At 39.0% G+C, this 27,459-nt stretch overlaps 1 protein-coding gene across 1 annotated transcript; it reads left to right on the top strand.

Annotated features, from left to right (window-relative positions):
* Positions 1-1,850: 1,850 nt before the first annotated feature.
* rps6kc1 (ribosomal protein S6 kinase polypeptide 1) lies at positions 1,851-25,953 on the top strand. Its single transcript, XM_030129035.1, has 16 exons — positions 1,851-2,033; positions 3,009-3,044; positions 4,115-4,235; positions 4,617-4,732; positions 4,815-4,908; positions 4,992-5,045; positions 5,131-5,553; positions 5,834-5,958; positions 6,831-6,923; positions 9,944-9,991; positions 11,431-11,563; positions 13,190-14,803; positions 16,442-16,531; positions 21,567-21,649; positions 23,281-23,376; positions 24,310-25,953. The coding sequence occupies exons 1-16, from the start codon at positions 1,932-1,934 to the stop codon at positions 24,409-24,411; spliced, it is 3,330 nt and encodes a 1,109-aa protein (XP_029984895.1). The 5' UTR covers positions 1,851-1,931; the 3' UTR covers positions 24,412-25,953.
* Positions 25,954-27,459: the final 1,506 nt, after the last annotated feature.

Raw genomic sequence — 27,459 nt, 5'->3', positions numbered from 1 at the left:
CTACATCCAAATGAGCTTAATGTAAATGTTGTCAGGAAGAAAATGATGCTCTTCAGATTGAGTATCTTCCATGAATAGTTGTGACGTTTACATAGATCTGATCATTACTTTTCACACTCAGAGCAAACACCAAACCCTTCCAAACATGGCAAGATATGATGAAAACCATCAAATGTCAATCAGATGTCAGAATGACAATGCCTCAAGCAGGTCAAGCAGACTGGGTACTTTCAGGATCCTAAAATGATCAGGACCCACACTGTTGTTATTGTGGACTGGGATGTAAAGTGGTTCTTGTTGACTTCATCTATTCATCTAAAGCGCAAGGCATTTAGCTTATATCGTATCCTGTTAGCTCCTCTTCACCATTATAGATCTCCCTTTTTTTTTTTGCAACACTTGTTAATCACTGATCATGTGAACTACAGAGTCATTAATTTAGCATCATTAATTATTTTATTTATTACATCTACAATGTATAACCATTATAAACAACGAAACCAAAAAATTTGAGATCACCTTCTAAATAACTGTCTTATAATACTGATATTTTCCAATACTTAAACAGTGTTAAGCAAGTAGACTGTAAAAATGTAAAATATATATCCAAAGTTTTTGGTTTAATCTTAGCTGTTAGAGCAGGGGTGTCAACCATACAGCCCAAGGGCCAAAACCAGCCTGCCAAACTGTCCAATCCTCCAGTGGGATAAATTTGCGAAATGCCATACTTATACCAAGATATTAACAATCAAAGTTGTCAAAGTCATTTCAGGTCAGGGGCCATAATACAGACCAATGTGATCTCAAGTGGGTCAGACCAGTAAAATTCTATCATAATAATCTATAAATAATGACAACTCCAAATTTTTCCTTTTGTTTTAATGTAAAAAAGTACATAGTACCATCCTTTCACAAAAAATGTCAATAACATGAACAAATATGAACATCCTGTAATGTTTTAAGAGAATTAAGTGGAATTTTTTTGAATATTATGTGCGTTACTAAATGTTTTGTACCATTGTAGATCTACTGTAATCTGTAAATTGTAATATGCAAGTGTAAATTTAAAGCTGAGGCACAAGATTGTTAAAATTGCTCTTTAAAAAAAAAAAAAAAGAAATTTCAGGTTTTCATGGTTATTCATGTTATTCACACATAATTTTCATAAGATTATTTTACTTTTTTCACTTTAAAACACAGAGAAAAGTTTGAAGTTGACATTTATTATGGGTTATTATGTTATTATTTTACTGTCCACTTGAGATCATATTGGGCTGTATGTGGCCCCTGAACTAAACTGAATTTTACACCCCTGTGTATTATACAAACTAAAACTGTGATTTCCACTGTCCTTGTGAATAAATGAATGACTAATTAATTTTATGTAAGTTATTTCATTATGTAAATTACACTCTGAACAGACATTCTATAAAGAAGTCTCTGGAATAGCAGCTTGTGTGTGACTTTTTTTTCCCTCTTCAACTTTATTGAAAATATATAGGTATACAAAGCAGAGAATTTTTGAAAAAAATATCAAGATGTCAAAAGGGAAAAGCATCCAAACAGATAAATTAAAATAATGTAAAGACTTAGAGACACCAAGAAGAACAGACAAATAATAATAATAAAAACTTAAAATATAAAGATCTAAGAAAAAAAAAAAAACATCTGAGAGTAAGTTCAGTCCATTTTAAAGAATTCTTTATAAATTGCCAGAGTGTTCGTGCTTTATCTGTTATAGATGAATTCCAATGATTTTTGTGTACGACTTTTTAACATCACTGTTATTAGAGCAGATGCGTCATCATGCAGTTTCACAGCCTAACCTCAAGGGGGAGCGCTCATCCTGGTACCCGCTTGTGTCTGTGTTGTCATGAATGTATGTGTACGGCTAGCCGGCTGATAGCTTTGGCAATGTTGTCACTATCAGAATGATATCGCAGCGGGACAGAGGAGAACTGGCTCGTTTTTATACTGTCACAGACCCCAAAAAGCACCAGAAAGGCTATACTGTATACAAAGTCACCGCAAGGGTAAGCGAAGAATGGATGGAAACAAATGACAGCTAGGCTAATGCTATCTATGGGCTAGTGCTATGTATTTGAGCTAAGCTAGCTGTCTGCCTGAGCTAGCCAACCTGATATGATGCAAACAAAAGTAATATTATGATTGAATAATGAGTTGCTGATGGCAATAGCTGTGATAAAGAATGTGGATGTAGCTGGTTAACGGTCACAGTAATTAAATGTAAAATGAGCATTTTAATCCAAGTTGTGTGCCTAGTTGATATCTTGTATTAGCTAGAATATTCGTATCATTTCATTCCAAACGTAGTGTCAGTCCGTATTAAACTGCTAAACAGCTAGCTTGCTACCTAGCCCAGAAAGAGGAGCTTTGTATCCTTAACTTTAAATTGATAATCATTGCTGCTGGTTTACTTAGTCAGAAATCTCTTAAAGTGAGCTATTTTATGTAGCTAATCAGAATCAATGAATGAAAGTACCACATGTCGGAGAAATGTCAAAGCCCAGGTGTACCATTACAGTTACCTGTGAGTAAATGGAACTCTGTGCTGAATGGATTAACCTCAGAGGGTCAGACCAAATTCAGTTCAAGTGGGCTAAGATATTTTCTCCTTGTCGTTTAATCTTCAGCATATCTTGTCGTGGTGGTGAAATGAAAGGGAACATTAAACCATTCCCTGTGATTGTTAGACCTCCATCCACTTGTTAACACATTGATTTTGACAGATTCCAAAAACGAGCTTTGCTGAGTTATCTTCTTGTTATGAATGTTGGCGATGTCTCCATCTCACACTCAAAACACGCATTACTTGCCTCATAATGCAGTCATTGTCAACCAAGGAGCTGTGTCTGTAGTCACTCGCAACTGACAACCCAGGAGAGAGAGCAAAACCAGCACTGACAGATTGGTTATGTACTTTTATATAGGAACTACTTGTCGAGGTTTTAAAGCCTTCAGCGTTTGTTTCTCCTTTTTGCTCACAGATAATCTCCAGGAAGAATCCAGAGGATGTTCAAGAGGTAAGCCATAATAGCAGAGTCTCAGATGAATGTGGAATGAGAAGGAATGGGCAGGGAGTTGTCTTTCTGAAAGACAAGGGTGTGAAGCTTAATGGAGCATTTTGTAAGGACTTTTCCCTGTATGCTCAAGGAAATCCAGCAATTTGGCACAGACTCTGTAAAATCAGGATCATACATTTAGAATTTGCTGTAATAGTGCTGACTCTAGGGTGAGGACTTCCCTGGAATGAGATGTACTAGAATTTAAGACATTTTTAACAGATTTTATCTGAAATTTAAAATTATGATGTATGTGGCTTGTCATCCAGCTTCTCACACACTGGATTTTAGCATGTAAAATATTTTTTTATGGCTAGTTGAATGTTGCCTTGTGAATATCAGCATTAAACACTCATTATATTAAATATGTATGCATTTTATCATGTTCAAAGTCACTTGCTGAATGTCAATCTACTGAAAAGCATTGCACAATTTCCATTTAATGACAAACAAAAAAGCACACATACATGTTGTCTTACATTTGACTCACACTTAGGAATGCAGTCTAGGTCAGACCCAGCGCTAATGCATAAAGCATGATATCAATTACTGCATGTGTGTGAGAGTCAGAGTAATACAGACCTCCATGCTGGATGCTGTTACAGTGTAGGGGTGGTGATCTCCCCATTCTTTCACACTTGCAGCTCAGAAAGGACTTCTGCACAGACAAATCTTTTATGATTAATTTTCACTTTATTCCACCGAGTGAGGAACTGCTTGTTACAGGTTTGTGACCATTGTAGCATGCTTTATATTTGTGTCTGCCAGATAACGGTGAGAAAATGTTCAAGTGAATTACATTAAAGTAGTTGGATCTGTTGGTATGTTGTGGAGTTGTGTTCCTATAGTTTTAAATTGTAGAGTTTAACAAGACATAAAGTATTCAACTGATAAAAAGTTAGTCTTTGATGTAGTAGATATGACTAAGCCTCATAATTTCAAAAACATTAGTGTGGAGATGTGGAGATTTATAAAGTTCATCTATCTTCTCTGTTAAAGTGTACCTTGTTTCTTTCTATGAATTTCTTTAGATAACTGTTTGGAAGAGATACAGTGATTTCCGAAAACTTCATCAAAACCTATGGCAGCTGCACAAGAATGTATGTAGCCAATCGGAGCTGTTTCCTCCCTTTGCCAAAGCGAAAGTGTTTGGTAAGAAACTTAATTCCATCATCTCCAATATCCATTATACTACACTTTAATGTTTTTACTTAACCTTTATTTTTGACACCTCTCTCCCTGATTGAGGTGAATAGATGAAATGCTTGCAGTAACTGTTGGTTTGGAAGACCTTGTTCTCTGGTGGTTCTTTGATATTTTTTTCTGAAAATGCTAATCTTCTCTTAAGTAATGAAAGAAACGGTTTAACAATGACAGACTTAAATCAAAAACAACATAAAATCTATGGACAACCAGAGACGTAGTGATGACCCTGCCCCTCTAATGACTCTTTGTGTTATTTCACTCAGTAAATACTACTATTGATAAAAGTCATCCTTGCTGTCTGTATGTAAATGTATGCATGTATTTTAGGTCGTTTTGATGACACAGTGATTGAGGAAAGGAGGCAATGCTCAGAGGATCTGTTGCAGTTCTCTGCTAATATCCCTGCCCTCTACAGCAGTCAGCACATCCAAGATTTCTTCAAGGTACCAGCACAAAAAAAGGGCACACAACAAATGCAATATCATCACATGCACTTTGTTAATACAGTTTTTAATTGTTTCCCAGGGAGGTGAAGTCCACGACGGCTCAGAGCTAATTGGACCCGCAGAACCCTTTTCTGACTTCTTAGCAGACAGTTTATCAGACTGCAGCTCTGATGGTAGGGTCACACACAATAACCTTTTTGTAAAATAAATCATCTTAATTTTACGTAACTTGCTGAGATGTGTCTGTATTTTTCAGTTCAAAGAGACATCAGTGGTGCAGATGATTTGACGATCACATCTGAGTATGGAGGTAGAGTTTCCGTGTTAAAATCACTCACATATATTTAGATCTTTATGTTAGACGGATGTCATCAAATTCTTCTCCACCTCCACAGGCCCGTCCAGTGACAGTGACCTGACCTCCCTCGCTGTGGATACAGATTCCCTGGCTGAGTTGGATGATGGCATGGCCTCAGGCCGTACCTCCCCAAATCAACCACAGGGGGGAGCCTCCAACATTAGCAGTAGCTGCAGCCCTCGATTGCCTTCCCTGCATGCTCGCCGCACCCCGTCACCTGCCCCGGTTTCTGCATCCTCAGCCCCTAACCCAGAGGTCAGCTGGACAGGCAGAACTTCCCTCTTCTCAGGCAGTTTGAAGAAAACAAGTAGTGGAAACCCTAAGGACGTGACGTCAGATTACCTTGACAAAGCCAGTGAGCTCATCTCATTGGCTGTACAGAAGGAGAAAGAGAAGGACTACCAGGCAGCTTTTTCTTACTACCGAAGCGGAGTGGACCTACTGCTGCAAGGAGTTCAAGGTCAGTTTAGTAGCTAGGACTATATTTTAATGTCTATGACACTCAGTGAAGTCCAGATGAGAATTGAGAATTTGGAAGATACCAGCATCTGGTCCAGTAAGTGTTCCAGTGCAGGATACTAACTCTACAAGTTGATCTTAAAATTTCACCTCAGTGTGCAGTGTTTAAAACTCAAAGACACTACATTTGTTTGAAGTTTATTTGCTCTTAGAGTGCAGGATGAAAAGTTTCTAAGACCCACCTTATGAAGGATAGATGTTTAATTATCCTCCCTCTTCAGGTGAGCACAGTCCCACACGGCGTGAAGCAGTAAAGAAGAAGACTGCTGAGTATCTGATGCGCGCAGAACAGATATCCAGTCAGCACCTGAGAAGCAACATGGGTCAAGGGTCAACACAATCAGTGGTGAGTGGGAGTGAGATTTCTTCGAACCACAGGAGTCTTTGTTAGATTGTGGGTATGAACTTTATTTGCAGTTATGTATTTAAAGTTAAATAAGCAGCTGGATATCAGAAGTTGTCGGGCTTTATTATTGGGGACAACATGACATTAAGTTACAGTAAAAGAAGTAGTGGCAGGCATCACTTATTTTGGCATCGATCCAGCTGATGTCATCATGTCTATGCGTGTGCTGATGTCAGTGTAGACAAATTTCGGCCATTGTAAGTAAACTGGGGGGGGGGGGGGTTTAAAAATTCATAAAAAATTTGAACTTTGACCTACTTTTCCCAAAATGTAATCACATCTATTCTTGGTCACTGGCAATGTATAAACCCAATTTGGTATGAATTCAACCAAAAGTTTTGCTGCCAAAGTGTTAACAAACAAACAAACAGAGAAACAAACCAAACCAAAAACAATACCCCTTGCCTCCCCTTCGGGGGGCGAGGTAATAAAAAGAGAGGAGTGTCTTATTTCCATTTACACAGAACCATCAGATAGCCCACAACACCTGGATGTACAGTGCACACATCAGAGTCATCTTGTACTTCATAGTTGGTGAAGCCAAGTGTTAAAGGGCATTTAATAATTAACTATATAATTTGTGAGTAGGCCATCACCCAGAGACTAATGATAGAAAAGTGGAGCACCATGAAATCAAACAGCAGCAAATTGGCTGACCACACCTTGTTATTTATGCAACTGTGTTGGACATCATTTCATTTTCACATTTGATCTCAGCTGGCTTCACTGTAATTAAATAAAAATAAATGTATTGCTTAATGATGGGAATAAAGTAATATTTACGTGCTGTGAAATGTTTTTTTTTTCCTTAGGCTATGGCAGCACAGTGCTGTCCTTCCAGCAGTAGAGAGAGTCATTCATCTGAGGAGCTCAGAGCTTACAGAGTGTTGGGGATCATAGATAAGGTCAGTACACAAGTTAAAAGTAGATTACTAGTCAGTTTACTCAACTCAGAGAATCTGACTTTTGTTTCCTTCCATGCATATACATTCTTCTTATTATTATTATTTTTGTAGTGTTATTGTTCATTATTTCAAGCAGCTTCTCAGTGAAATTATAGGTTGATCAACTGATACTTGACTTGTTTTGGTGATTCCAGCACTGATATCAGGGAACAATATGTTTCTAATATCAAATTATTGGCTGATAAAGATACATTTTTGTTATGTTATCCCCTATGTGGTATCTATATATGACGGAGGTCAGATGTTTTACTCACAGGCCAGGTTTGACAACCTTTAGAACTGAAATGGTCTGGAGCTATTTAACCGCCTCCATGTTTTACCAAAAGGTATCTACTCTGCTGTAACATATTTATGATTATTTGGGACTTTCCATTTCCAAAACAAAAATATAATACTCTGTACCTTTGTGAAAATATAAACCTGCAATAAAGAAAATAGGTTTGAGATTTGTATTATTTTAATTGGGAAGTTCTATTTCCAAGACACAAAACTGATTTGATGTGTAATGGAGAAAAAACAGACTAATTACAAACAAATAGAAATGTGTGCTATTGAGTTTGGCCCAGAAGGCCTTCTGGGCCAAACTCAACTTATTTTCTATTTCCTAGTGTTTTTCATGTTTTAGAGAAAGAGAAGCTTAAGAGTCGCATCTGGCTCAGGAGCCGTGGGTTCCAGACCCACGACTTAGGCAAACTTATTTTCCAAAATGACTCGGACATCAGTGCTTTCTACAGTCATCCCCATGCTACCTAATTTAATTAAAAAGAACCTACAACTACAGCAAAATGTGTAACTTGGCTTATGACAATACGCTTTTTATGCATTAACTATTTCTATATTGGCTGACATTAAAAAAATATATACAGATATACACGTGTATCTGTGATGAGCTCTTGTTGACAATAAAACCTGCAGCTTTGTAATGACATCATTGCTTATTGTGTTACAGTGTAATGACTGAATGGAAACGAGGAATGAAATGAAGAATAAAAATTATTAGATTCTCATCTTACTATTGTAGTTGAAATGGACTGGAATAACTCTTGACTAAAAACAAATCAATAAAGTTTGTTTGCAGTGTAATTACTCCTGAGGTTACAGATAATTATTGTTATAGTCCCTCATCAGACAGGGATGTTACCCATCCATCTCCAGATTTCTCCTTGTGTCCTTTGCGTCTTCGGCCATCTCTTTTATCTGAAGCAATAAAACTCAATAGATTTACGGGATGGTATCATAAGGGCTGAGTGTGTGTGTGTTTAGCGCCAGTTATGACTACCACAAGGTCAGTTTAGGTTGCTGGTCCTCTCAACCAGCTGCCGGCGAAGCAACTTTACCACTCAGCCATGAAATGACTTGGCAAGCAGCTCAGAGAGTGGCACACAACATTGAATCAATGATGCTCATCCTATATACACACACACAAAATAAACCCCAAGGAAAATGTTGATGCAACACCAACATGTGTTACTCTACAGAGGTGCACATTAAATCAGAAACAAATCAGATACACAGCAAACATTAAAAAAAAGAAAACAAGTTGAAACAGAGCAGTCCAAAAATGGCCTCCTCCTCCTTCCTCCTTTCACTTTTAATGGGGACAGAGGGGACAGATGGAGAGAACTCCTCACCCTACTGCCCCCCCAGTCCCCCCCTCTCCACCTCCCCCCTTCCCTGATGTTTGTGTCTTAATTATATTAGCGCCCTGGCTAGCACTGCCACTCTGTTTACTCACAGCTCCATTCATATCCATTTAGCCTGCACCTGTTTGGTCCCAGCCGGGGTCACATAGAGAGAACGCACCCACAAAACATACGCACGACACGCACCGCACACAGACATACAACGGGTCACACACATATGCTCAAGTGTCCCCTGGGATGGTGAGAGAGCAATGGAGATGTCAGACAGAAAAGGTGGGCTGAAGGAGGGAGGAAATAACCACATTAAGAAGATAAAGACAGACTGAGAAAGAAAAGAAGTAGAGGGAAGATTGTCAGGGCTGTATGACTGTGGCAATTTAAAGATGACACAGCCAACAATTACCGTGTCTGCTATGAGCTATTACTTGACTCTGTTGTAATTAACCTTTCAATAAATACAATTTTACAGTGACAAAATGTAAGCATAAATGATAAAAATGTGTGTCAAATACAGGAACATAATAAATATGAATGACCGTCTTTCTGGGTTACAAACTGCTCACTGCAACACAGGTTTCTGTTTGTTTTTCCCTTTGGTGTATTGATGCAAATCACATTTTTGATTTGGGATCAGTGTATTTACTGAACATTTATGATATCTGCAGATGTTTTGTGCCTTTATTCACCTCCTCACCTCGTAACCATTACTGTATTGCACTACCGCTGTTATTGTAAATAGGCTTGATTTTTATCTTGTGTCTTTTATACCAGTTATCTATTCTTATTATCTTTTTAGCTCTTTTTTTAATTGCATGTCATTTAATTAGTAAGGTGAGAAAGGAATGTTATCTCAATTCTCTGTATGTCCTGAGCATCTAGTGAATTTACCTACAGTATTAAAAATGTTCATTTCAGTTGATATAAACATATGATAGTCACAGCTAGAGAGTGATAGGTGTCTTTGCTTCATAAATTGGCCCAATAATTAATGCACAAGCCAAGTATTTTCTATTTATTAGCTAATTATTAATAATTATAGTCTGGTTATAATTTAGGCTGACCAGTGTATTGTTGGGCTGTTTTTTTTTTTTACATTTCAGTATGTGGCTGCGACTTTACCGGGCAGCACAGCAGGATCCATCGTGTTAACTGCCAATTTTTCTAGTATAATTTAGGGACCCACATTTATCTTGCAGTGACCCTTGTATGGGCCCTGACCCAGTCTTTGAAAAACACTGCTCTGGAGGACATAACCACTATATCATCTTCGAGTGTGTATGTTCATACTTGGCAATTAATGGCACTCTTCCATCACAGGTTCTTTTGGTCATGGACAAGCGAACACAAGAGACGTTCATCCTGAAAGTAAGTGTAATTTGTGTGTGAGTGTGCGCATACAACATCTTCCATGTCCTGACTGTAAGTGTAAGTGTGAAGTGTGCCAGAAGCCCCTGTGTGTGACCGGTGTAATTGATTCTAATGGGCCTCTCCCTGTCAGCTCCTCTGCTCTCAGGTGTGAGACGTGTGCCAGATGCCAATGCACAGCGCAGGCACAGATGACTACACACATACGTGCACACACATACACGCTTACCTACACACACTCCAATGTGAACTTTACGTGTAGCGCTGATAGATTTGTGTGGCTCTTTTAAAGTCACGCGCTGTATGTGGCTTGATGAATCCAGTGACTTTGGGTTGCCATGGGGCAAAGCTGGCACCTCGTTAATGGGAGGTTTCTCCTTTGCCACATTACCTTTCTCATTTTTTTATACCTTATTCTTCTCACCTTTGTCTTCCTCCTACCATTTATGCCCTTCTTTTTGTGGGTCAATTTTTCTTCCTGCTTGCTACTAAATATACTTTTTTTCTATACTTAATAGGAATTTACTGTTAGCAGCTGATAGTATTCAATAAGACTAATAACTGCACTGAATATCCTTGTCAGCTTTTCCAGTAACTATACAAAACATGGCTTGAAATCAAGAAAAGAAATTTGAACAGTATTTATCATCATGAATAAATACATAAATAAATAAATATACTTTTTTCATGTTAGGCTTCATAGGCTATTACTTACGATGTATGTGTTTTGTTTTATTTTTTTATTGAATAATGCTAATCATCATAAACATGCCAATACAGGGGTGGTCAAAATTATTAGAACACCTGATAGATCTGAAAATATTGACTTTTTTTGTCTCCAAATCATGATTTCATTTCATAATGTTCATCAAACATACAGATGGTTGCTTTGAACACAACAAATACTGTATATACTTTGAAATTATTGTACTGATGTGCCTCTTGGTCAGGTCTCCCTCGAAAAAGGGATTTCATCTCAAGGGACTTCCTGGTTAAATAAAGGTCGGGGAAAAAAATGGATAATAATAATATTTACATAATGAGCAGGATAGGCCTTGTACATTCTAATGAATCTGTGTCCTAAGACTCACCATCACCATCAATTTAACAACAATCACACTTGAATTTGGCTTCTTCTGATTGTGTACCATTAACAGTGAAATAGGCTTTGCTTTATTTTTTGTAAGAAAAATGACTTGAATGACCTCATGATGGCTCTAATCTATGGTTTACAGAGCATAATGATGTAGATATTTGTTTGTTTTATTGGTATTTTAATAGCCAAAACAAAAAACAGATGAAATCTCTTCAATATGCCAAGTGTTTTACTAATTTTGGCCACCACTGAATAAGATCTGATAATCACTATGGCTAATCCTCACTTGTCTGTAACCCTTAATTTCACTGTATTCATTCTCTTGTCTGACCTTACTCTGCAGGGATTAAGAAAGAGCAGTGACTGTGGGAGGTCTAAGAGGACCATAATGCCTCACTCCGTGCCATACATGGTGCAGCTGAAGAAGTTTGTCGTCTCTGAGGATACAGTCTTCCTTCTGCTGCAGTATGCTGAAGGTAGCGCTCACACAGTCCTTTTCCTCTTTTTTGTCTTTTTTACCTCTAGCTGTCTTGTTCCCTCCTTCAGCGCATCCCTTTTTGTCTCTCCTCCCACCCCTGATTCTACCCTTGTTCCAGACAGATGTTTGATAGAGATGGGTGGGTGTCACAAGTCGTTATTTTGAAAACCAGGTGGCACCATGCTTCATTAGCTATGCCAACACCTGGGCCTCCTTCCATCCCACTCGCTCTATGTTGTGTGTAGATGAGAACGTACAATGAATGAAAGTGAAACCATATTTTTTAATGCCCTGTAACCTATTCAATATGGTATACCCCATAGCCACCATGCACTAATATTACTGGACAGATCACCACACTACAGCAGCACAGAATATCATATGGGTCTGTTCAACATGATCTAATGAAGCTAATCGAAATCTAGAAAATAGCACCTCTGTGATTACATTCCATTTCTGTGATACATAAAAGCATCTTATTGTGTCTTTTGGCTTCACTGTGTGGGGTCTTTTTAACATGGAAGCAGCTGATGGGTTGAACAAGGGCAGACAGGCAGACGGAGGAAAGCAGTGACCTGAGTGACATTGGACAAAACATGTGGATGGTTTTACTTTCTAAACCATCGAGTGGCCCTGCTATCATTATCATCACTGTGAACTCCCTATCCATTCTCATCACACACAACAGATGCTGGCTTCCAATTGCTCACACTGCAGCTGTGTATATCTGTATGTCTGCGCATGCAAGCGTGTAAGAGAGGCAAGTCAGAATGTCAACACTAAACTGAGTTCCTAAAACACACACACCCAACCCCATTTAGCTAAATTGTTTTCAATTGTAGCTGTCTTTATTTACCTTGGTTACTCATTCCTAAGTCAAAACTAATATCCCTTTTCCAAAAATTATAAAGTGAGGAACTTAAAATATATGTTTAAAATTGCATCTAAAGAAACATTTTTAATGCATCAGTCTTTAATTGGCTATCATTTATGGACAAGTAGAACTGACTATGGCAAAACTATGGTGATATACATAGTATTTTCTTGTTACAACAGTTCCCCCCTCTTCCTTCACTTTTTAACATCATACATTACTTTAAATTATATTTCTTCTGTACTTTTGATTGACTAATTTATGTTTGTCATGCACACATAACTAAACCGCATGGATGTGCAAGACACCAAAAGTACAGTTGCAGTGGTCAAACATCTCATTATGTTTCATATTGAAGGATTTTACAAAATTGCAGTTACAGTATGGTTGTAAAAGTATTCCGCAGTCTCTTCCACGCTTTGTAAACAAAATCTGGTGCAAACATATTGGCTGTCTGAAATCTAAATCATGTCTTAATCATTGCGCTGAAACTCTTATATAGGACAGTATAAAAGTAAAAAAAAAATTAACTCCATTTTCCTTTTACCCAGTTCACACAAAAAACATCCTTGTATTAACTTATTGCTGTGGCAAAGGAAGGTCTACACAAGTTCCAGCAGTTTGGATGCTTATGTTTTGTTACACAGTAATGTTTAATCCTACAAAGATTCTGGGAGATTAGAAATAAGACCCAGAAACTAAAGTCTCTAAAAAACACAAATAATGTTATTCTGTTTTATCCATCCTCAGGTGGGAAACTGTGGTCTCACATTGCAAAGTACCTGCGTAAGTCCAGCCCAGATGAGAGCTTTGACATTCCTTTCATCCAAAAGAGCCACACAGCAGCCGTACACTCTCCTCAGCATGTCGTATCCCAGCTGGGTGCAGCCAGTTCTAGCTCTGGACCTCTGACTGGACTGCAGAGAGAAGAAAGGGAGGACCTCTGTGCATCTCCTAGTACAAGTGTGTTACCTCCCAGGCTTATGGAGCGAATTGGAGCCCAGTCAGATTCTGGAGCCACGTCTGAAGAAGAGTGCACCAACAGTTATTTGACCCTTTGCAATGAGTATGAACAAGACAAGGTGGAACCAGATGCATTAGAGGAAGAGGAGGAGAAGAGTGAACAGGAAATGCTGTCATTGGAAGTGCCAAATGCTACCACCACCTCCTCACGTAGTCGCTCGCTGCTTAGCAATGACAGCCTCTCTTCCCCTATTAGCTCTCAGGAACTTGGCTTTTTCACTGAGTCATCTGACAAAAGTGGTCACACCCAAGACTTTGGTGAGGGACAGGACCACGGAGAAGTGTTTAGTCCTCTGGCCTCCCCTGCAGTGCCCCTGTCTTTGGATCAGTCTAAGCATACGCCTATGGAGTTTTTTCGCATTGACAGCAAAGACAGTGGAAGTGAGGTGACCTGTCTTGACCTGGGAGAGCCACGTGCCTCCTATAAGCAGGTCCCCCTCTTTTCTACATCTGATCTGGGCTCTGATGTTGCAGTGGATCTTCCAGAGCTGGCTCAGGAGGTCAAGGGACGCTGCTCAGAGCTTTGGGGGTTAGATTGTAGTGATAATGCATCTAATGAATCTGTACCAGTCATTTCATTTAAAGAGGCAGCAGTTGAGGATGAGGGTCATCCACCAGACCTTTTGGTCAATTTACCAGTAGTGAGTGGAACTACAGACTCTTTACAGGAGGAGTTAGACTCTTCTGGAGTCTGTCTGGGCCTTGAAGTCACAGCTTCTCCTCAAAAGTTCATCCAGCCTGATGTTTTGCAGCTTCACAGTCAACCTGAGGAGGAGGAGGAGCCAGACCTGTCATCATATTGTACAGCTTCTGCCACTTGTGACACCAGTGTTACATCTTCATCCCCTTTCAACTCACTGTGGGACAACTACAACTTGGCATTTGGACAAGAGGCCTCTGACAAAATAGTAGTGAATTCCACCTCCCAAAATGATGACCTGCCCCTTGATACTAGCATTTCAGTCAGTGAGTCTCTTGGAGAGAAACTGGAACCCAGTGCAAAAGTAAACACAGACTTTCCAAATCCCAGTGGTAGCAGCCTGGGCTCTATCCCAGACAGGAATGATATCGAAGCTTCTGAGGCCATTGAAAGTTTATTAGGTCTTGATGGTGACTCACCAAGAGTTGTTAGTAATACAGTTGGCAGTGAATTTGATAAAGAAGTATCACGGCTATTTACAGAGCTGGACGAGCTGTCATTGGCAGCATCCCAAGTTCGTATTCCAGAAGACTTTGTACGATGCTGGGCCACAGAGATGGTAACTGCTCTGGATCGTCTACACCAAGAGGGCATTATCTGTCGAGACCTAAACCCCAACAACATACTGCTCAACCACCAAGGTCAGTCTTCCATAAAGTTCTTATTTATTATACTAAGTTGAGTTTTTTGGCATGTGAAAGTGTTTTGTGTTGTTATTAGGGCTGGATAATTAAAAGAAATGTCATGCAAATCACAATGTACTCATGTACCACTAAGTAACATATCCATGTCAATTTTTTGATGGAGGTGAAATGTGTCACAACATACCATTGTAAATGAAGCAATGTGTGCTAGAGAGGTGCCCTGGCCTACAATTCAATGTCAAGTTGATGGTTATTTGCCGCAAACCCCAGCAAAATTAGCATTCCCCTTAAAATTATGATTCATTTAAATTCTAGCTGGCGAAGTGCACTAAAGACTGACACGATGCAAAATTCTTCCACTTGTTCTTGCAACCTTACACAGACGTCATATTAAATTAAGCAATGAGGTTAGATGAGTTCATCAGATTTTTTTTTTAACGCACATCAAACTCACCAAAAACAGAAATACACCACAAAACATTCAAAATTGTTTAAATACTGTACATTTGCATAATTTCAAGAGCAAACAAACAGCATTAGAAAATGTAGGGTTTCCCCCAGGTTATTGGAGGTCGTAGTTGCTTTGGTTGTAGTGGGGGTATTGTGTGGTTGTGGAGTTTGGGGTTCCTCCTTCAAGGTATTTTATAGAAAAGATACAATGTCACATCATGTTGGACCACTGTTATTACCAGATATGGATTTAAAATTTTGGAAATGTCAGAGCATCTAGTAAGGAAAAAGTATCCAAGAAAAATTTGCTGAAGAACTCCACTGAAGACCAACTACAACCATTAGATCAGTAAGTTACTGAGCCTAGGTGATGCTCAAAGCCTTATGAATTGTGGTGTAACTGGAAAAAAAAACTACCTTGTCACTTATTAGGCGGTTCATTAAGAGATTCATTGCAAGTTATTCAGACTTAAGATATGTTATGGGAACTTGTGAAAATCTTTTGTGAGGTTTGTTCATATAAAGTATCAAGTCAAATCCCTTTGTATGTGCTATGTTGATGCCACATTTTTCTTCAGTAGAAAACAAAAGGTTACTGTAGGTTTGAAAGTAGGATGTTTACTTCCTGTCTTAGAGCAGGGAGCATTTAACTGTCTTTATCAGTCAACCATAATCTAATCTGTTTACTAAAATGAAAGCTCTTCTGGAAAGGAAAGTGTTGTTTTACCAGGAGGTCACAGTATCCCCCTCAACTTCTTCTTTTGTGGTCCTACAATCATCTCTCTCCACCTCGTTATCAACAAGCGTCTAATTAGCTGAGTGGCTGTTTTCGTCTCCCTGGTGGTAATTATTGTTCTAAAGGGCCCATCAACGGCGTAGTGTGGTGCATCAGTCTGGCTAGCCCAGGCTAATGGCCACGGCTACCTAATGACACCATTAGTTCTAATGATAGCGTTAACGGGTAGCCGCTAAACAGGAGTAATCGCTGGGGCTGTGTGCTGGAAAAGCTCACGAAGGGATGTAGAGAGGCGGAAAGGAACGGAGGAAGGGAGTGCTCAGAAGGTGAGTGAAGAGTTTGCAAAGTAGAGAGTCAGAGGGACACTTGACTATGGGGTTGATGAGAGGCAGAGTATTAGATCAGGGTTTTACACTTAGACTGAGCTGAATATTTTCCTTTCTCTTTAGGTCATATTCAGCTTACCTACTTCTGCAGCTGGAGTGATGTGGAGGAGTCCTGTGACAAAGAGGCCATTGCCAACATGTACTGTGCACCAGGTGAGACATGGGTACACATCATTATGTACTTATTCATTAAAACCATAATGTTGTTCCTTTGTCAGTTAGTACGGTTCATGTGAAGTTATTTCTGTGCAGGCGTACAAAACTCTGAGTTGGCCTCTTCTTCATAAAACAAAAATCAGTAGACCCTGCTCTCATCAGGTGCATACTTTCTTAGCAAAATGAAATGTATGGATTCAAATCTGATCCATACACAACAAGTCATACAGATGCTGTTGCATAATCACATAATGAGGTTATGTGATCACTACAATTTGTTTGACTTTATCTGAGGCAAAGATGAACCCTGTATATTTTGGAAAAGAACTATATAAAGGGGCAACAGCTGAAATAGTTTTTTACTTTTAATTTTGTGACTATGGTAACAGTAAGTGTATTACTGACTAATCCGATTACACCTATTTTTGATAGTCTAAAAATAATGTGAAATGAGAAGACAAGCAAACTTTTTGCCTTGGCAGAAGTCTGCCCTCCCAGAGTTCCCGTATCGCATCATATTTCAGTTTCAATGTCTGAATGTCATGAACCAGGGTGTCTTGCAGGTTTTAAAACAAAAAGGAAAGACTCTGCTGACTGTGACATTAAGATTGAGAAATGGTAAATAAACGAGGATGAAACAAAATTGCAACCCAAATGAAAAGTGATATTTAATATATAACAAACGTATGTCCAGATCAAAAATAGATGTGTCCGTAGCTAAACAATTGGTTGACTGAACTAGGCACGAGTGGCCAGGACCGATCTGCATCAGGGGAGAGAGAGAGATCCGGATAAACTATAGATCTTGTAGTCACTCAATGTGTTACCTGGATCTTGTGGCAGCACTCTTGTTGTCCTGTAGAGTGTGCTGTTGTGCAGCAGAGAGCCAGTAATGTGGTAACCCTTTGCGTTGCCCCCAGCGGGCTTGTGGCAGCCCTGGCATGCTGTTTAAAAGCTGCCTAAAACAAACTGCTATTAGACTACAACACCATGTCCCTACTTAGCACTTCTGCATGTCTATGCATTTGCAAGTATGCATGTATGTTTGACATCTATGGGTTGAAAACTTTTCCAATTTGTTCCTGCTTTAAGCATATGGCTTCACACTTGGACTGTTTGATAGATTATGTATAATATGTTTAATTTCATCTTACTTAAAAATACAGTATAGAAAGCTGGGTGTACTTGGAGACGTACACTATGACCCTCATATCCATTCACTCTCCCACTCACTTATATTAAGCTATTCTCTCGTATTCATCCTTCCTATCAAGCCCGAAAGGTCGATTCAGATTTAAATCCTCCTTGTGTCTAGCATGTACGCCAGTGTTGTAATAAATCTGAAAGCTACAAATGCTCTATCTAATATCCAAAGTGTGCATTTTTATTCCCTTAGCAACAGTGTGTTTAAAAGCCTACTAATGGAAATAGAAGCACGTTGAGGCATATGTTCCACTGCCCAGCAGGAGATGACCTAAAGACACTGCACTACAGTGCAACACAAGGAGCTCAATGCATAATGCAGCTGAAATTCTAAGCAATAAAAAGAAAACGTCAGCTGCTTAAGTCTGTGTGTTAATGTACGTGGAATCAATGTCCTGTTATTAAAAGCTGGGAGAGATTTTTTCTTTTCTATTCTTTTCTTTTTTTTCTTTTTCTTTTTTAAGTTGGTAGATTTTGCAGTAAACGTTAAATGACATACACATTTTTGTGAGATGGTGATGAAATTTTAAAAAAAAAGAAAGAAAAAAAGAAAGAACTTAAACTAATGATTTTATCAGATCAGATGAATAGATGTGTTCACTTTAAATTACACTGAATAGAAAAAATTAATGGTTGGTATTTTTTACCAAATTGTGTAAATGATTATTCAACTTCAGGAGTAATTGATTCACATGTTCCTCAATTTAATGATCATTTAGCAGGAAAATTAAGGTAAGCTTTAGTTTTATTCAGAAATAACCTGTCATAATGTTAGAAAATCAGAAATAGCTCACACTAGACAGTATAAATTATTATAGTGGTAGTATTAAAATCACATTATGTGTTTGCCTTTAGCTCAGTAAATAATTTAACTTCAAGTCATTGAAGAATTTTATCACATGCGATGCTCTTGTATCTTTATACATAATATAAAATCTCCTCACTAAGCCATCCTAGAGGTGAACTGACCTCAGTCCAGGTGTGAAAGGTCCTGTTAGTTAAACAACGGTTTATCCCATGTGGATCTCTCAATGTAATGCATATTACCAACCAGCAGGGGGTGTGTTATACTTTTGTTGACCAAAAAGACCACTTCTACATCCATTAGCTTTCCAACACTAATAACTTTTTCTCTTTTTTGATGTCACTCTTTATCTGTCTGCATCTTCATTTTTGAGCTGAAATACATAAAAATCATAGCAGCATTAATATCCAGTGTTGTGCTTGTTTACATACGTGCCCCCGTAACCACAGATTTACACATTTATCTATAGGTGTATGCGCTGGAGAGCACATACGCACACACTAACATCTCTCCTGCCCTTGTTATGTATTGCTGTTTATCCAGACAGGGTCAGCTCTAGCGATGGCTTCATTCCTGATGACAGATTTATGAGTGTTTGCCAGAAAGCTAGCAGGGGGTCTGCTGTGACCGTATGTGCGTGTAAGTCTGTATGTGTGTGTATGTGTAAGAAGGAGGGAAACATGTTTTTAAAACGCACATGTTCACACCCAAAAAAACACGGGAGGGGACTTGGAAAATACATTGGCATGTTATTTATCTGTTTTATCTGTGATTATGCTTATTTACTTTCTCACAATTTTGTCATTACAGATAAACATCAGATGGCTACTGTTTTGTTTTCAAATAAGAAAATAACTGTAATCTGCACTGACAGAGCTAAATGTAATTTGAGCTGAACAGCCGGTATGGAAATTCTCTATTGTTTTGTTAAGAGGGAAGCAAGGCCGAGAGTAATTGTCTTCAAAGTCTAAGAAAGGGGAAATTCAATATTCTTCCTCTCTGAGGTAGCAAGTCAGTTATTGAGAACCCAATCATCCTCATGTTTTGTTTTTAACATGTTTTTTTTTCTTTTCCCTGTTCAGTCACACATAGTCAAAAGGAACACAAACTCTTGTTCCTCTTTTGACACTGAGCTGTCATCTCGTTATTTTTAAGTAAGAAATATGTAGCCTGAGAGTATTGCTTTTTTTTTTTAACATTTAATCCCTTGCAAGTTTTTGTTACCTTTATATATAAATAGTTATATTTTTTTCTTATATCTTAAATCGTTGGACTGTTTCAGCGAAGCCTGCCAGACTTACAAGACACATACTTATTTGAACATCATACACTGATCCCCTCTTACTTCCTACCTGCATATACGTTACTTCCTCCTACAACAATGACTACTGGTTAAGTTTTTAGGGAAGTTTGTCTAAGAGGAGAAGAGAGAAAGTTCCTTATGGTGCCCAGGAGAGTGGAGATGGGTTGTGATTAAGATACAGAGCAGAGGGAACTTCATTGTTGAGGGGAAAAGGAAGAAGAAGAGGCCACAAGGTGAACAAGCTGTATTGTTGCACTGGTGTATCTCACTTCTTCAGTATGCTTTGTTTCCTTTCCTAAAATGCCAAATTAAAGGGTCATGTTTTAAAATGTGTAGGACTGTGGACTCACGCAGCTCACTGTAACAGTGGGCTTTGAGTGACCCATGGCCTGTGGACGCGGTTAATTCCCCCTTCCCATCCCCTTTCTTTCTGTCTCCCCCTCTCCCTGCCTCACTCTGACAGAGCGGTAAGTGAAGCCAGCTCCACTGTACTCTCCCTGCAGCTCCTTAGACATTAATCCATTGTGATGACATCGACCTTGCTCTGAGATGTGTGCGTGTATGTGTGTGTCCAGTATCTTCCCTCCAGCTCATAACTACGCAGGTATCACTAGTCCGTTCAATGACGATCTTCTCTCCTTGGCTGTCAAAACAGTATTCCTGGGGAGCCCTGAAGACTGGTTGCTCAGTTGGTTGTATGTGTGTGTGTGTTTGTGTGTCTCTGTACATGTTTATACAGAAACGTGCAAGTCATATCATAGCCCTCTCTAACCTTGGCTGCAAGAGAGCTGCACAGGCCCCTGGAGTTCCCAGGAGCCTGTAGGAGATGAGGGGTCTTTGTCTCTTCTGCTCCCCCAGCTGAGGAGCTTGGTCTCTGGGCACACACTGCTGTGACCCTGGGTGCTGGCCCTCTGGGTGACCGCCCACTCCCCCACGGAGAGAGCAGAGCAGAGGGAAGCTGAGCGGCATAAGAGGCCATCTGGTACCCAGTGGATCCAGCATACACACTTTGACTTTAGCAATGAATATCACTCTTGGTTTATGTGAACATATACTTTGGAGGATCAGCAGTCCTCATTCATGCTGGCTGACGGACCAGTTCTGGGTGTAATTTATTAAGAATGAACAGGTGAAAAACTTGAGAAGAATCCTGTGCCTTGAAAATGCCTTGTTGGGTTATCAGGCGTTGTCCGTACCACTTAAAACCAGAATATAAACATGTTATAATCATATTGAGGAACTAAACTTCCTATTGACAGCTCTTGTGTCAAGATGCTGAAAGAACTGAATAGAAATGCTGCACTATTTGATCTCAGATGTTGCTGCTTTACATTTCTTGGTGTGTGCGTTGGATGTGTGTGTTGAGGTCAGGTCATGCAGATGGTGTGAAGTTGCAGCACAGACGGTTTCCTCAATTTAACAGCTTTTTTATTATGCAAATCACCCTTTTATGAGACACACTTGTCTGTCTGTCTGTGTGTGTGTGTAAGGAGACAATGTCTGTGTTTTTTTTTTTCCAAAAAAAAAAGCCAAAAAGCCAAAAACATATATATTAATAAAATGTTAAGTTGTCAAAGTTGAGCAAGATAATTGATGTACAAATAAAAATGTTGATTTTTAAAGTCAAATTAGCCATTGAATATTATGGGCTGATTTCTACCGCACATCAACTACTTGTCTGTTCATTACTTCTGCATCTTCTGTGTTTTTTGGTGATTTAGAGGTGGGAGGTATCGGTGAGGAGACGGCAGCATGTGATTGGTGGAGTTTGGGCGCCATTCTGTTTGAGCTCCTAACAGGCATGGTGAGTCAAAAAGTACAAAAAAATGTTATCTTTTGTTGCTAAGGTGTTGTGGGATGTCTGTAGGTGTCTTGGCTTTCAACTCTCTCACACGCTTTATGGTCGTGCCAGGTTGTGTGTGATATTGTTGCGCACGTGTCTGTATGTGTTTGAGTAGGTGGGGTTTGTTGTTTTGGTGTGTGTGTGAGGTGCGTCTTGGCTGCCGTCTCTTACTCTGGTTCTCGGGGAGTGCCAGGGGTGTCGGTGTGACTTTCTCCCCCAGCCTGAGCTCCATCTGCTGGGCCAGGGGGTCAGCTCTCACGGGCCTTTTTCCTGGCTCCTGGAGCAGCGCTGAGCTTGGAGCACGCCGACCTCAGAAACGGCGTGGAAGGTGCAGACCAGGGCAGCTCTCAAGGCGCTTCAACTCTGCTGGTCCAGGATCAGGACTGTCTGAGGGACCATCTTTCAAGACAGGCTTAGGGAGGAGGTGGATCATCTCAGTGCCTTTTATTTGCAAGACAACAGTTACATATGCTGCTGCTATAAATGAGCAAAAACACACACAAACTCATCCTAATTGTAACTTTCTGCTGTCTTGAAGGTCAGCTGCATTCACATTAGCACGCACACACACCCAGTGCAGGTGCAGAGTGTCCCTTTATTTTTCATTGTCTATTAAATTTGAATAAATTTTAACTGATTGCCAGTGGGCATATTTTCATATCAGCAATCAGTAGTTCCCATCAGTGGCCCAGACATGAGTTGGGGTGTTAGGTTAGTGTTATTTTGTTTCACAATACACACCCACTTACCTGGAAAAAAAACTCCGTCACACAGATGTCTCCTTTGATGATTATGTCTGGGTACGGTCCTGGCAAGGATACACACACTGAGGCACACATAGTGTCTCTTGATCCTTGCAGGATAAGATCTTGCCTGGAGCAGTCTTGACTGCGGCTAGGAACCCAGCCAGAACTCCTGCAGCACGTATCGGGAGGGAGAGACAGAGAGAGCGAGGCAACTGACTTAACTGATCTAAAAAACACACACAGGGTTCCCCAACACAAGCACCGTTTACGCCTTTTCTCTTGTTGCACACATTCTGTTGTAGCCCAGCACGTAAAGATGTATTGCAGGAGCATACAGTGATTATGGTCATTATTGTCAATTATTTTAACAATGGAGCCACATTCGGTGGTCAGAAAAGCTTTTGCAGGTCTTGTGCCCTCTGTCTCTCACTTTTTTACCGTGTTTTTGAGTGCGATAATTCGTTGTTTACTGAATTGGCAGTTTGACCCGTGCAGAAAACAAATAAGCCCTTCCAGTTAACGTGCGCTGTATAGAGGAAGAACAAACTGACTAAAAACAATACATTTTTCCATGTCACGCTTTTTGTGACAGTAACTGAACACACAGCAGCTCCAAGAAACACCAACAGCGGTGAAATAACGCCTTTGTTATAGTTGGTGTGATCATTGTTGTTTCAGGTGTTCTGGTGTCCTCCTATTTGTCCAGTCCCGATGCTCTCACATTGACCAAGGCTCTGTGGGAGTCGGCGTATCGGTCCCCTCAGCTCGCGGTCCACCAGGTTTTCTTTGTTTTTGATTGATAGTTATCTACCTCTTTTCTTTCCATCCCTCCATCCCCCTCTTCAGTCTCTGCTGCGGTGCCATCCAGCCGGAATAGGTCGCCACACGGCTCTCAACATCCCAGAGTTTGTTTCAGAAGAGGCCAGGTCTCTGCTGGAGCAGGTGAGAGTCCAGTGGGCTGATGTTACGCATGTCTTCGGTTTCTGTTTATGGGATTTTCCTGACCTCAGTAGCTTTTATATAGAAGTAGGATAATGATGAAAATGTGCCATAAGATTATTCATTACTGTCATATGGTTGTTTATCTTTGATTTGATTTGAAGTCTTTATTTTGAACATGTAGACAGTGAAATCAAAATAAAACCAACCAACAAAATATCAGTAATGATACATAAAAAGTTGATAAGTAAACAAAAGAGAAAAAAAAAAAAATTAAACATGCTCGAAAAGGAGTAGGAAGAAGTAAAAACTTATATACTCTTACCCCCAATCTCTTTCTGTATTAATGCATATACTCCCAACACAGACTCCAAATAATAAATATCCTATGCCCACTGAATACGCAAATGAGTAAAAATGTAAGATGTATAAACTGAAAGAGCAAGATTTGATTTTTTTTTTCCAGTTTCCTTCCTAACATCTTTTGAAATATAAAAAATAAAATCTGACATAATTGTCACTAGGTCTTAGTTTGTCTTCTCTGTGATATTTTGATCTGATAAAATAACATAAAGGTCTTTCATTGTTCGCCAAGCAGTTTTTTGCTCATGTCACATACATCTGAATTGTCAGTGATGAATCTGGTTTATGTGTCAGCACTAGTATTTGTGTACAGAAATAACATATTTAATTGTGGAACATCGTAGGCTGTATAAAAACTGTAGATACTGCTCACTTGGGTAAAATAATCATCTTTATCCATGTTAATGTATCTATGCACCTGTTAGTGTATATTAGTCTTTGTGTGCAGTACTATAAATGTTTTTGGATGTGTTTTTCATGCTGTGACCTCAGTTTTGTAAACTCTCAGTTCTTACACCAACTTACTGTTAACTGTTTTAACTGTTTTGGGTCTTGTGTGTCCTTCTTGTTTAGCTGCTTCAGTACAACCCAACAGAGAGACTGGGAGCAGGAGTTGGAGGCGTGGATGATATCAAATCCCACCCCTTCTTCGCCGCAGTGGACTGGACCAAATAGATGCTGGAAAATCTGAGTTGCATGTTGGGACACTGGCTGTTCTGTATCAACTCCATTCAGACTGGAGATATTAAATAATATACAGATTCAATCCTCTTAGATTTATGCATTTCTGGAAAGCGCTCCCATAGGTGAACAGCCATTTAGTTTAGTTAAGTTTTAAGGTTTTTGGTTTTTTTTTAATGAAGTTTGCCAAGTAGCAGTATACACTTCCTATACATTGTTCTCGTGTTTACCTCTAGGGTTTACTATCTATGTTTGACGCAGGGAACACTTAACATGTGTGGTGCAATAATTTACACAGTTAATGATACATCAAGTGATGATTCACTACATTTTTGTTGCTTTTACACTCCTCATAGAGTAGTTATAAGCCAAAATGACACATATGAGTGCTGTGTCCCCTAATTTCACTGCATTTTTTAGTATTTACTCTGACATAGACATAAGTCACCTTTACTGACTTCCACGTGCAATGGACACCGACTCTTCTATCATTCCTCACGGGTTGGCTTCTGACTCTGCCAACACAGCCCACTGAGATTCAAAGAAATGAAAGAGAAATACACATGCCACTACTAATAGCTTTTTTTTTGTTTTGTTTTTTTATTGCTGACCCCCTTTAACTGCCAACCAGCCCACACACAGTGACATAGATGGACACTATGCAAGCTGAATGAACAAATATGGGGAGGCAGTAGATGGGTATTGTTGTGAAATAATTAGAGTATATTAGGTATAGAGTTATTATAGATCATGTCTAGGGCCAAATTAATACAGTGTGAGAAGTCTCCCTGCACAGACAGTGTGATTTAAAAAAAAAAAAAAAAAAAAAAAAAGCCAAGGATGAGGATCTTTAAAACCAGCCCTTTTTCAGACTGTAGTTTTTTGGATATCAGAGAAAATTGCTTTATGTGCATGTAAGAATATGATTTATGTAATATATTTAATACCATGAGAAATCTATCAGTTCATAATGGATGTTTTGTAAATAGAATTTTAGAAGCTATTGTGCTGAGTGAAAGGTCCACGTAGGCATCAAGGCCTTGAATTTGTCCAACCGGTCAATCACGTCACTGCCACTCTGCCTTTTCAATCGCATCTTTTATTTCATTGTGTATTGTGTTTTATTTTTAAGCAACACATTTGCTTACTTGCTGCACACATCTTAATGATAATTTATATTACCTATAATAACTGAATTATGTTATGTTACCTTACATACCATAATGTTGCCTCTTGAACAATCCAATGGGAGAGTTATTGAGGCATATATAAAATGCGTTGTACACCATTTGTCTGACTAATACACAAGTGAGCACTCTGCTATAGGTGTTGCACTCTGTACTCTTCTGCACTGCAATATAATACACAGGAACTGACAGATACTGTAAATTACCAGGAAAACTAACACTTTTCTTGACACACATCTCGGTGAGTTTTTTTTCTGATTTGTATAAAACGCTCACTCTTGTCTGTGATGTACATCTGTATCAGTCTGTCGGTGCATTCTGGAAAACAATAAACCAACCTGGATGAGTATGTGTAGCGATGTTTTCCTGCTAGATAACACTAATTATGTGCAAGTAGCTGGAGGTGTGGGGTGTTTGTTCTAAGGCTGCGGTCCCTCTGTTACCAACAGGACTGATGATACCCCTAGAAAGCTGCTGTCACTCCTGCTGAGTGTCACCCTGACCGTAATGTGAGCCGGCACACGCACACATATACTGCAAGGTAAATCCTCAGTAGCACCTGCTCTAACACATACACCCATCTGATGTGCAATCACAGTATCACCAACCTTCCAGGCTTTTAATGTAGTTATTTTTATTTATATTCAAGATGCAACTGGAACATGTAACACAATTGTGCTCTTCATTATAATGTCACTTGCAAGATCTGTCTGGATGAATGGATCTAGAGCTGCTTCTAACAGTTACTTCATTGTTGATTCATTGTTTGGTGTAAAAAAATATCAGAAGTACTGAAAAACCTTGTTATTTCTCAGACCCAAAAAGAATCAAGTCAACAGTCAAGGTTTGGTTGATACACGTTTATCTATTAGTGCTGCATTGCCCAAAATGAGTTAGATAAGTGTTTTTATTGGGTCACCAACTGTCAGTAAAATAAATTTTAAAAAAGTATATGAGAATTTTCCTGATTAAGATAAAATAAGAATGTGGAAGTTTGTAAATATGGATCCTATTAAATGCATGTGAAATAAATATAGAGAGAGGCCTCGGTCATGAAGATGTAAGAAGACAAATGTAGTAATTAAACATAGTAAGATGATGATTTCAAAAATACAACTGACATGAAAAGATGAGAACCAAGTGAAGTCCAAAAATGTCATAAATGATGTGACAAAATGAAAATATGAAAGACAATTCTGTTTTTTTGTTTTTTTTTTTGGTAAATTTTGGTCTCATGTTGAAAAAGTCTTGGAATCACTGTTAGAGTCTGTCAGATAAAAAAGAAAATAACTACATTATGTCTGAAGCTAAAAAAGAAAAGATTTTTGCAGTTTTATCATAGTTTTTAATGATGCGGCTCTACCTGTTAGAAGCACCTCTAAACAAATGGAGGATTATGTATTCAAAGAGCAGCTTTTACTATGATCACACAAAGCAGAGGAAGAACAGCTGCCTTCCTCCCTTTGTAAGATCAATAACAGTAGCCAACTTAATCTTCTGAAAGAGTCTTGATGTTCAAGTAAATAGTTTACACAAAATCATTTGGAGGGTTTTTGGGAGAACTACTTTGTTTTTAACATTTGTGAGTCAGATTTACTGAAAATAACTTTAGTGGAGTATCACATCCAATACTGTGCAAAAGGCAGCCTTTAGCTCTGTTGTTTTTGCAGGGTTTAAATGGATGTGTGTCTTTATTTCTAACAAGAAACATGTATGCGGTATTGAAACACACCAATATACACACAAAATCAGTACTTGATAGCTGCTGTAGGTAAAGTCTATTAGTGTGATTTGGATTCAGTAAATCTTCAACTCTCTTGGGTCAACTGTTTTCTTAAATAATCTTGTGTTACAT

Source organism: Sphaeramia orbicularis, chromosome 24 (genome assembly GCF_902148855.1).
Source record: "Sphaeramia orbicularis chromosome 24, fSphaOr1.1, whole genome shotgun sequence".
In the NCBI taxonomy this organism is placed as follows: Eukaryota; Metazoa; Chordata; class Actinopteri; order Kurtiformes; family Apogonidae; genus Sphaeramia; species Sphaeramia orbicularis.
Note: the sequence above shows the minus strand (reverse complement) of the source record. Positions and strands in the feature narration are given on the sequence as shown.

What these genes read in the sequence shown, in the direction of transcription:
- rps6kc1 (XM_030129035.1), top strand. Translation starts at nt 1,932, where the DNA reads ATGATATCGCAGCGGGACAGAGGAGAACTGGCTCGTTTTTATACTGTC. An exon ending in TCTGCTGCAGTATGCTGAAG is followed by an intron (nt 11,564 to 13,189) that starts GTAGCGCTCACA and finishes ATCCATCCTCAG; the next exon opens with GTGGGAAACTGTGGTCTCAC. An exon ending in TTGAGCTCCTAACAGGCATG is followed by an intron (nt 21,650 to 23,280) that starts GTGAGTCAAAAA and finishes CCCCCTCTTCAG; the next exon opens with TCTCTGCTGCGGTGCCATCC.